At 39.7% G+C, this 12364-nt stretch overlaps 1 protein-coding gene across 9 annotated transcripts in view; it reads right to left on the bottom strand.

Annotated features, from left to right (window-relative positions):
• Positions 1-12364, bottom strand: part of CACNA2D1 (calcium voltage-gated channel auxiliary subunit alpha2delta 1) — a 716537-nt gene that overhangs the window by 305567 nt on the left and 398606 nt on the right. For all 9 annotated transcript variants that reach the window (XM_056573417.1, XM_056573418.1, XM_056573410.1 and 6 more), the window contains exon 6: positions 2979-3108. In XM_056573417.1, coding sequence (XP_056429392.1) covers positions 2979-3108 — 130 coding nt within the window. The remainder of the gene's footprint in view (positions 1-2978; positions 3109-12364) is intronic.

Below are 12364 nucleotides of genomic sequence, written 5' to 3'. Positions count from 1 at the left end.
TTGATGAAAAATATTTCTGATGGTTATAGGGCACTGGTTATATTATATTATTATAAAATATGCTCATTTGACAAAAAACATTTAACAAATTTCCTCCATTGAAGCATACTAATAATAATCATAACAATAAAATCAGTATTATTATTGTTATTATTATTGTTATTATTATTTTTAATAATAATAATAATAATAATAATAATAAAAATAATCTTTAGTTCTGTTTGCTGGAATATTGCACTTGGTTTTACAATTTTTCCACATTCATTCTAATCCTTCTGTGTTAAGCTGCGTTCACACGTTTCTTTTAATAGAAGTGTGAATATGCATGCTTTTATGTGCAGACGGTATTTGACAGCTGGTATACTTTTCATATCAGATATTCAATCCATACTCAACAGGCTTCAATGTGAAAAGAACAGAGAGGAAAGCATATGTCTCTCTTAAAAACATAGATTTCTCCATATATTCTAACCTTGAAGTCAATAGGGTATTGTTTGAACAACTAATGTATGACAAAAATGTCATCAGTTTTTCAATCCCATTCAAAAAAATGAACTGACAAGTTTATGTATTTATTGAGAAAATGCTGATGTGAATCTTATTGGTTATCTATTGTTAAATTATATGTATGATGCATGGATTTTTTTTTTTTTTTACTGACAGTATACCCACTAATAAAAAGAATAAGGTCCTTGGTGACCATCAGCATGACTGTAATGTCTAGGAGATGTATACAGTGGTCCCTCAACATACGATGGTAATCCGTTCCAAATGGACCATCGTTTGTTGAAACCATCGTATGTTGAGAGATCCGTGCAACGTAAAGTATAGGACAGTGGTCTACAACCTGCGGACCTCCAGATGTTGCCAAACTACAACTACAAGTTGTAGTTTGGCAACATCTGGAGGTCCACAGGTTGAAGACCACTGGTATTGGAGGTTATACTCACGCGTCCTCGCCGCTCTGGACCGTCACCGCTGCACTGGATGTCTCCCTCCATCACTGTCGCCGTGTCCCCGGGGTGTACTCGACGCTCCGGCAAGGCCTCTGCTTCCCCGGCATCCTCGCTCTCCGTCGCCACCATCACGTTGTTACGCATGCCGCTCCTATTGGATGATGGGATGGCGTGCGCAGCGACGTGATGACAACGATGGAGAGCGCCGACGATGCAGGGGATCCCGAAGAGGACGCGCCGGAGCCCCGAGGACAGGTAAGTGATCGTCGGGGCACACGGCGCACCGTAAACAGCTATCCGGCGGCAGCTGAAGTAGTCTGCACCACCAGATAGCCGTTTATGCAATGGCCCCGACATACAAAAGCATCGTATGTTGATGCTGCCTTCAACATGCGATGGCCTCTTAGAGGCCATTGTATGTTGAAATGATCGTATGTCGGGGCCATTGTAGGTCGGGGGGGTCACTGTATATGGCAAAATGCATGCCTAAATGATTGTAAGCTTTTGACAACAATTTTCATTTTCCTTAATATGAGATTTCTGAATAAATTATCTTGGCCACAAGAGAGCAGTTACATAGAGTACCTCTCATTTTGGTGAGCCTTTCCATCCTACATCACAACCCATCAATTTAAATACTGGCCCTCATTTACTATTCTAAACCCGACTTGTTTTGTTGGTTTTTTTTGGCGCATCTTTGTCTGCGACATGTCGAAGACATTGTGCACCAGTCTGCGACACGATGCGACATTTTTTCCCGACGGATCCGATGTGGATTCTCCCAAACCCGAAAAAGGGGCGTAACCCGACATTTCTGAGCTTTCCCACGTATTTATAAAGGTTTCCAACCCGAGTTTGTTGAATTTTTGTGGATTTTTTCCCGACAACTCAGAGTTGGAAACCAAAACCTACAAAACCCACGTGCGACAAACAGGATGCGACATAATAATAAATACCAGGGGGGAAAAAACAGTCGGGTAAGAAAGCAAGATAGACTTACAACCCGATTTTCTAAGTAAATGAGGGCCACTGTGTAGTGCTTGAAGGGGTTATCTGGGGAGCAGAACATTTATTATCTAAGCCAAGGGGAAATTCGGGGGGGGGGGGGGGTTCTCTATTGCCATCATAGGCCATTTTGTTCAGACCTCAAAATACACTCTGAGGTCTGAAGAAATGGTCTTTACCCCAAAAACGCATTCAACATTGAATGAACACATATGCCATTGTGGCTTTCACCCTTTATTGGAGCTTGTGTGTGTAAGAGCACAACTTTAGTGGTATATTTTTTTGCACGACTCATGTAACTCAAGTGGCTACCTACATATTTTCCCTGGAGTGGAATGTACTGTGTTATTGAGTGTTGTAGCTGCCCCACAACACCTTCAGGTGAGTATTCTGTACATTAGATTTATGAGTGTGATTTGTTCTAAAAGGTGTTACCCTATGAGGTGCTCCATCTTTTGTTTTTGTGTGTTTTATTTTTTTTCTCTGTTTTTATACAAGCTTTTTATGGGACATTTCTAGGAATTGTCTTGAGAGACTGACATTCCCTTTACAAGTGATCACTAAGGTCCCAGCAGTTAATAAATTAGAATCTTATGGTGAATCTTATGGGGACAAAATAAATAAGAAAACTCTTAACATAAATTCATAGAAGATAGTAAAATTAGTGCCCTACAATGTACATAATGCTATACAATAAGGGGGTTTAAATTGCAGTTTGAGTCCACATTTCATAATATCGACATTCCAATAAGAATGTTTTATCAATCTATTTAGATTACTATGAAGTTAATAGCATTTAAACCTTTATAACATGTTTATATTTATATATTGTTTACATTTTGTCATTTTTTATTAGTGGGTTGCATTTATGCCACATAGATTTATCAGTCTTACTGCTTTACATACTGTATGTAAGATATACATTTCAACATACAAACAAATGAAATATTTGGCAAAGGTGCTAAAACAATTTACATATACAATATGTAAACATTAATAAAAATAAAAGTAACTTACAGCCTTCATAAATATCTGTAGGGATGTGAACAGCAGAGTGCTGGTACGATGTTTGCCGACGAAAGACAGGATCCTCTTGAAACACAGGCTTTATGCGACGACTTATCGGTTCACTGTCATTATTCTCCGACTAAGAAGATATGACAAATAATTAGTGGAGAAAAACAGTCATGCAAAATATATAGCATAAAATTATCAGTTAAGTATATATGCAGATGTTACAATCATACATAGTAAAAAGAATAACCCATAAGTGCTAGAACTGGTGAGTCTTCCAGTAAAAGTTAGCATGTGTGAATACATGTTATGGAAATGCACACACGTGATAAAAATAGGCCTTATTTTATTATATCTTTTATTTAGCTGTTTATGGCAATGTTTAAAAAAAAATACATATGATAGACAGATAGATAAAATAGATAAGGTTTCTTAAAGGGCTACTCCACCCCTAGACATCTTATCCCCTATCCAGAAAATAGGGGTTAAGATGCCTGATCACGGGGGTCCCGCCGCTGGGACCCCCCACAATCTCTGCTGTGGCATACCAGTCATCAGGTGCATGGAGTGAACTTCCCTCCGTGCCGGATGACTAGCGATACGACGCCGGAGGCTCGTGACATCACCACGCCCACGAGGGTTTGTGGTCGTGACATCACAAACCTCCAATGCCGCAGACGGCATACTAAACAAACACCTGGTGCTGCAGGGAGATCGTGGGGATCTATGTGACAGGACCCCCACGATCAGACATCTTATCCCCTATCCTTTGGATAAGGGATAAGATGTCTAGGGGCAGTGTACCGCTTTAAGTAGTAAATCTTCAGTAAACATCTACTTGGTGGTGCATCCAATTGGTGAGTGGCTCTTTATATCCCATACAATGGAACTAGAGAACAGTTAGATGATGGAGCAGAACATTTTCTTCTTGGGCATATCAAGTCTTTTATATTTTACTAGATAGAATTGATAATGTCCTGTAACTCACAGCAATCAAGACAAGATGTTGACAGGAGGTGATGCTAGGAGGTTGAGAGGCTTCTCTCCCCCCCGCTTCCTGCCCCCTCCATGGACCAAACACATGCTGCTGGTCCGGGACACCGCTCAGCTGCGCTGAAAACTGGGATGTGAGTCTGCTGGATGGCGGTGGAGCAGAGGGACCTGACCTGACACAGCAGTAGCGAGCAGGGAGCAGTGGACTGTGAGCGTAGTGTCCTCCACACGAACAACAGCACACAAAGGTGGTGACAACGCTGTGATCTGGAGTGGAGGCTCAGAAGAGGCAGTGAGTGGGAGGAACCCGGATCTGTGTTGTGATGAGAATGCAGGCAGAGTGAGAGTGTGACCCAGGAGCTACTGGAGGAAGACACACTGAGGAGGCGGATCCATGGCTGCTGCAGGGACCCAGCTGAGATTCGGGTGAGATCCTCTCATATCTGTGTTGTTATAAGGATGAAACTGCTGCCACAGTGAACAAACTGTACTAAAAGAATAGGTGTGGGGGCAAGTTTTGCTCACTTAATAATAAATCCCCCTCGTGGCAATTATAGTTGTGGAAGTGAACGCTGCCACGTTCACCTTGTATGTTTAAAGCCGATAAAGAAGGTCCTTCTGCATAAGAAATAATAATTTATCTATAAGAACTGGATTTGGGTGGAAAACCCTAATTGGGACAGTGTATTTTTTTTTTCCTCCCGAGTATAAACGACACCTGGGGAAACACCTGTAGCACTGCAGGAGCAGGTCTATAGTCTGCAGATAACTGAGCTTCTCTTGTGATACAATAAGCTGAAAGTGTCCGTTAGAAATATTTAGTTGGTAATCTTTTCTGAATCTCCCGGTGCAGTGTATGAAATGCACGTGACTGTTCTGGGTGGGACAATATATTGACAACTGGAGGATAAGATGGCACCCAAGCTGAATAAAACACATAGCCCAACAAAGGATGCTAAAGCAGCTGGGAAAGTGGATAAATATTTTGTCTCGCTGGGGGCAGTGCCTAGAAATCGTGGACAAAATAAAACAAATGCAGGAGATCTGGGATTAGATGGCTCTATAATGGAGAAGGAAGGGGATGTTCCCCAACCTGCCCTAGATAAAATATTAGCGGCAGTTGCAAAATGTAATACTTCCATAGATGCTCTTTCCAATCAAGTGGGGGTTATCGGTGTGGAAATCAATTTGATCAGGGAAGATCTAAAGAAAGTCAGGGAGATGTGTACAGAGGTTGAGACAAGAGTGTCGGGTGTGGAAGATGAGGTCCATAAGTTAAAATCTGAAGTACAGAGGATGTCAGGGGAGAACAAGTTATTAAATCAAAAAGTGACAGAATTCGAAGACCGCTCCAGACGGGGGAACCTTAGAATCTTGGGTTTCCCCAAGGGAGCGGAAAGTAAAGATGTGATAACTTTTATCCAAACATGGTTGATTGCGCAGTGTGGGGAGGAAAACATGTCTAAACACTTCAGTGTGATATGTGCGCATATAATTCCGTTCACATCCCCGCCAGTAGGGGGCAGACCACGTACCATAATACTTAAACTCCTGAATGATAATGACCGTGACAACATCTTGAGAATAATGAGGAAAAAAAAGGAGATGGAATACAATGGAAATAGACTTATGCTTTTCCCAGATTATGCAATTGAAACACAGAAGAAGAGATATACTTTCAGGGAAGTTAAAAAGAGACTTGCACATAATGGAATCAAGTTTGCTTTAATGTTCCCAGCCAGGCTGAAGGTTTTTCTCCAGCGCAGTAGAAGTGGTGGACTGGACGGACACACGGGGATTGAAAAATAGTGGTTAAGGTCCGGGGGGGGGGATGGGGAGGGGGGTACAATCACGTAAGGCTAAAGATTTGTCCGAGATGGCAGGTCACCGGGTGGGGGGGCTCGGGGGGAAGGATGGGGAGGTTTGGGGAACCCTGTGGAAGTTGTTTTGGTTTTTTTTTCTCAAAAAAAAGGGGAATTTTTTTTCTCTCAATTTTTTTTTAGATTTTATTTATTTATTTTTATTATTATAATTTTTCTTTTTCTCTTCCTTCTCACTACGGTGTTTATTGTGTTCAACTGGACTGTAAGAGAATGACTGCGGATGACTGTTAAAGCTGTGGTATGGAATGTACGAGGACTTGGGGATAAAATTAAAAGATCAGCGGTAATGGGAGTTATTATGAAGCACGCACCAGGTATAGTCGGGTTAGTTGAGACACATTTAGCAAGAGAAACAGTAATGGTTTTGAATCGTAATGTTTGGGGACATTATTACCATTCTCTTCATACAGCATATTCACGGGGGGTTTCGGTGTTAATCCGTAGAAACTTAAATTGGGAATTAATTAGAAAAAGGGTAGATGATGAGGGGAGGTTTGTTTTTTCATATGGGAGACAAGAAAATGTAAGATGTGTATTAGCATTTGTATATATACCCCCGCCTTTCTCATCCGCGGTCCTTCTTAAATTATTAGATTTTTGTGTGAGTTGCAGAGAATGCCCTGTGTTTGCCATGGGGGATATGAACTGCGTCCTAGATGAGAGGTTAGATAGATGGAGGGCAAGCGGGAGTAAAGGAGAGGTGGGTTGCACCCCCCTGGCGAAAGTATGTAATGAACTGGGACTCAGCGATATTTGGAGGATTTACAACCCTCAAAAGAAAGAATACTCATATTGGAACAAGACCTGTCAGACTATGTCCAGAATAGATATATGTCTGGGAAATGACTTTAGTTTAAATAAGGTGATAAAAATACATTATTGGGTTAGATGTCTGTCAGATCACGTGGCTCTAGAAGTACTGATAAAAACAAAGGGAGAGGTAAGAGATGGGTTCCAGAAAATTAACCCTCACTGGTTAAATGTGATAGAGAATGCCACAATAGAAAAAAAAACTTGAGGGAGTTTTTTTGCAAACAACTGGGGCACAGCAAGTGACCCGGTTGTCTGGGAGACCTGTAAAGCTTACCTAAGAGGGGAAATAATAAGAGCAATAAAGTGGAAAAAAAAGAGTTTAAATCAAAAGAGGAGGGCTTAATAAGTAATCTTAGGGATACAGAGAAGGAATATACACAAAATTCATCAGAAGAGAGTAAGGAAAAATTAAATAAGCAACAAAATGAATTTAATGAATATATGATGGAAAAGAGTAAAAATAAATTGATTTTTCAAGGCCAGCAAAGATTTGTACAGGCAGGGAAGCCTAACAAGTATTTCATGGCAATTGTCTCAAATCAACACACTAAGCAAGGAATTTCTGGGATAAGGAATAAAGAAGGAGATTGGTGTATAGAAAAAAAGGAAATAATAAAGGAATTTAGAGAATATTATGAGTTATAATATAAATCTGAATATAATAAGGAAAGAAAGGAAACAAAAAATAATTTGGACCAAATGGAACTCCCTAGACTCCCCGAAATGGAAAAAACAAACCTTAGATGCTCAATTAACTAGAATAGAACTGAAGGAAGCGCTAGATCAGATTAGGGGTAATACAACACCTGGAAGCGATGGACTACCCTTTGAGGTATATAGAAGGTTTGGCGGAATTTTGATCCCGGCATTACATAGAGTGATTGAGACCAGCATGGTGACCGGGAAATTACCGGACTCAATGCGGGAAGCGGTTATAATATTGATCCTGAAAGAGGGAAAAGATAAAGAGGATACGGGGTCGTATAGACCCCATATCGTTAATAAATATGGATATCAAGATTTTCGCCAAAGCATTAGCCATTAGATTGCAGAGTAATATCACAGAGTTAATTCAGGAAGTCCGGTGCGGGTTTATCCCGGGAAGAATGGCCCGACACAATATATATAGAGTCCTTACGAATATAGATATGGGAAAATTACAGGGCGGGGAATCCCACTCCATCCTGTCTTTAGATGCCACTAAGGCTTTCGACAGGGTGGAGTGGGAGTTCTTGTGGGCAGTATTAGAAAAATGCGGCTTTGGGAAAACATATATAGACATGATCCGACTGTTATACTCCGAACCTAAGGCAAGAGTGTCGATCAATGGGAAATTATCAGAGCGATTTTCGCTCTGAAGAGGCACCAGAGAGGGATGCCCTCTCTCCCCCTTGCTGTTTGCTATGAGCATGGAACCTTTGGCTGTTAAGATCAGAGAGGAGAAGGAGATTGGCGGGTTTGGTGCAAGGGGGAGAGAGGACAAAATATCCTTATATGCAGACGATATCCTGCTTTTTTGGGAAAAACTGTCGGATCTGACTGGAGTGATGGAGATTATCAAGGAATATGGGAGTTTCTCAGGGTTGGAAATAAACTGGTCCAAATCAGTACTCCTTCCATTGAGGAAGAATAATATATTCATAGAAAACGAAATAAAAATATTAAAAAGAGACGAGCACTTTAAATACTTAGGTATACAAATCTCAGGTAAATTAGAAGATCATTATAAATTAAACCTAGAACCCTTAATAAAGAACATGGAAAAGAAAATTAAAATATGGAGCAACTCCAAAATTTCTAAAGCAGACAGAATGATATTAACCCCTTAAGGACTCAGGGTTTTTTCGTTTTTGCACTTTCGTTTTTTCCTCCTTACCTTTTAAAAATCATAACCCTTTCAATTTTTCACCTAAAAATCCATATTATGGCTTATTTTTTGCACCGTCAATTCTACTTTGCAGTGACATTAGTCATTTTACCCAAAAATGCACGGCGAAACGAAAAAAAAAAATCATTGTGCGACAAAATCGAAGAAAATATGCCATTTTGTAACTTTTGAGGGCTTCCGTTTCTACGCAGTGCATATTTCGGTAAAAATGACACCTTATCATTATTCTGTAGGTCCATACAGTTAAAATGATATCCTACTTATATAGGTTTGATTTTGCAGTACTTCTGGAAAAAATCATAACTACATGCAGGAAAATGTATACGTTTAAAAATGTCATCTTCTGACCCCTATAACTTTTTTATTTTTCTATGTACAGGGCAATATGAGGACTCATTTTTTGCGCCGTGATCTGAAGTTTTTATTGGTATGATTTTTGTTTTGATCGGATTTTTTGATCACTTTTTATTCATTTTTTAATGGTATAAAAAGTGACCAAAAATGCGCTTTTTTTGACTTTGGAATTTTTTTGCGCATACGCCATTGACCGTACGGTTTAATTAATGATATATTTTTGTAGTTCGGACATTTACGCACGCGGCGATACCACATATGTTTATTTTTATTGTTTTTACACAGTTTTATTTTTTTTATGGGAAAAGGGGGGTGATTCAAACTTTTATTAGGGAAGGGGTTAAATGACCTTTATTAACACTTTTTTTTACATTTTTTTTGCAGTATTATAGGTCCCATAGGGACCTATAACACTGCACACACTGATCTTTTACACAGATCACAGGCGTGTATTAACACGCCTGTGATCAGTGTTATCGGCGCTTGACTGCTCCTGCCTGGATCTCAGGCACGGAGCAGTCATTCACCGATCGGACACCGAGGAGGCAGGTAAGGGCCCTCCCGGTGTCCTGCCAGCTGTTCGTGACACTGTGATTTCACCGCGGCGGTCCCGAACAGCCCGACTGAGCAGCCGGGTCACTTTCGCTTTAGAAGCGGCGGTCAGCTTTGACCTCCGCTTCTAAAGGGTTAATACCACACATCGCCGCGATTGGCGATGTGTGGTATTAGCCGCGGGTCCCGGCCGTTGATGAGCACCGTGACCGACGCGATATGATGTGGGATCGCGGCGCGATCCCGCTTCATATGGCGGGAGCCAGCGCAGGATGTAAATATACGTCCTGCGTCGTTAAGGGGTTAATTAAAACTATTATGTTGCCGAAAATATTATACGTATTTAGTGCTTCACCCATTTGGTGTGATGAATATTTTTTTAAAAGAATGGTGTCAATCTTCAATGCCTTTATATGGGGCCGAAGAAGGGTGAGGATTAAGATAGAATATTTATGTCTACCCAGAAGAGAAGGGGGAATGGCGTTTCCGGACGTGAAAAATTATTTTTTAGACACTCAATTAAAACAATAAAAAAAAAAAAAATATATATATATATACATACATATATACATATATATATATATATATATATATATATATATATTCTACAATGCATATCATGCAGATAAAGTCAAAGGCAAATTGTATATTTGTAGGCCTAACTAGCAAAGAAAGAAGAAACTACATTTTATTTATGTTGTATCTTTCACTAATAATGCTCAAATTTCTTCATTATTAAAAAAAAATTGTCAATATAACATATAAATTAAACATAATAATAACATAATAATAACATCAATAATCTGTTTCACACCCCAGCTCTCCTTAAAAAATAATATCTAGGAGTCGTATAATTTGTAAATAATGCAAGTATTTTATTTGAAGAATATATCACTTGACCTTTGGAGGAAGCAGACATTAAGCAATGCCTGATGAGAGAGAATTTATACTCAGCTGCTACACAAACTCTTGAACCCAATCACTACCTTGCCAGCTTTCCAAGATTAGATGGCTCACCTCACTCATATACGCACACAAAGAATAGACTTTCAGGACAATTAGATCTCAAAGCAATGTGTAAAAAGCATTTATAGGGAAACCATTTTTCCTCCAATTTATCACAATCTATGAATCTGGATCCCAGAAATATCCCATGGGCATAATATTTAACAGTATAGATTTTTTGTTATTATGAATGAAGAGAAGACTAAACAACTATTTGAATTATCTTACAAAACATGAAATTGTTCTATTAATTTTACAGAACATAGTATTACTAATGGATTTTTTTTTTTTAAATTTAATGCTCCATGGAAAAACAAGAATGCAAATTATCTCTCTTTCGGAAGGAATAAAACTGTCTAATGTATACTGTAGGTAGCTACTCTGTAAGTCAATATTTGAACAATAAACAAGACTAATACAGGCAACCATCTGTAGTCAGTTGTTATGGGGTTCTTGCCCCTTGTGAATACAGAGCATAGTAAGAATTGGCTACGAGATATTGATACTGCATCGGGAGGGAGGATGGTACTAATTCTCACTGAGAAGATCTGGCTGTGAATGTAAACTTACAGGCAATGCTGTTTTGAAATGAAAACTAACTATCCTATGGAGGGATAAAAACTCTCTAGTGCCACCTATTGCTATCTACTCTAGAAAGTAAATGTTCAACAGATGACTGCCTGGTTTGTCTAGTATCTCTAGTCATGTTTCAGGCCTCTTTTATGGGTCAGGCATTTATTTACAAGGTAGCTACCTAAAAAAATGAACTAAAGACAGTTTTCTTTACTTTTGGAACTGAGAAAGATGGTTGAATATGAAGAATAACATCTAGTTTTTGGGGTCACTGTCTTACTATCCATATACAGGGGTTTAGGATGCAACCATTCGATGTGTCCCTCAACCTTGAGCTACTGATATCTATTTCTAGAAACTGAATTCAAAACAATAGATTTATAGAGTTTTTCTTGGCTTGGAATTCAGCAATAAATATAATTCTCCATCTCATTCACACTGTATATTCTAGAGGTAATGGGGGGGGGGGGGGGAGGGATGATCCACCTTTAAACATGTTAAAGGGTTAAAAAAAGGTTCAGGAGAAAAGTGTTTTAATAAGAAACTGAGGGGGCACAATGTTTTTCCAACATTATTTTTATTGATTTTTCAAAAACATAAACAGAACAACTTTTTTTTCCCCAAATAGACAAAAAAACATAGACCTCCAGCGACACAGCATCACTATTATCACCCAGCCACAAATCATATCAGTTCCTACTAGGGTACTACAGATCTCAATTATTACTCCAAACTAATAACCATTCCCTTCCTTATTGTCTTCCCCCCCCCCTTCTCTCAATGTCCTCTACTTCAATTTCTCACTGAAATCTACCCATATCTGGATAGAATTTTTTGTTATTCTCTATTCTATCCAGCCTCAATTTTTCCATAGTGCATATGTCTTTCAAGGGCTGGTGCAAGGATTTTTTACACCCTAGGTGAAAGCTAATTTTGCCGCCCCTTGACCCTGCCCATTGGCTCCGCCCTTTGACTTGACACGCCCCGCTTTACTACTGGAATGACACACTGTAACAAACCTCCTCCTCATATAATCTCCTTACTACTGGGGTGACACACTGTAACAAAGTTACTCCTTATGTAATCTCCTTATTACTGGGGTGACACATAGTGACAAACTTCCTTCTCATGTAATCATCTACTACTGGGGAGACACACTGTAACAAACCCCCTCCTCACACGACAGTGGTTCTGGCTGGGCGAGTGCTTCGGATTAGCGGCGCCCCATCATGAGGGTGCTCTAGGTGGCTGCCTATATTGCCTATAGTCAGAACCGGCCCTGTTTAAGGGAGGCAAAGGAGGGGGCACAATCTAAGGTTAGTTAAGTG

Source organism: Hyla sarda, chromosome 4 (assembly GCF_029499605.1).
Source record: "Hyla sarda isolate aHylSar1 chromosome 4, aHylSar1.hap1, whole genome shotgun sequence".
Classification (NCBI taxonomy): Eukaryota; Metazoa; Chordata; class Amphibia; order Anura; family Hylidae; genus Hyla; species Hyla sarda.
The sequence above is the reverse complement of the archived record's forward strand: the minus strand, read 5'-3'. Positions and strand labels throughout refer to the sequence as shown.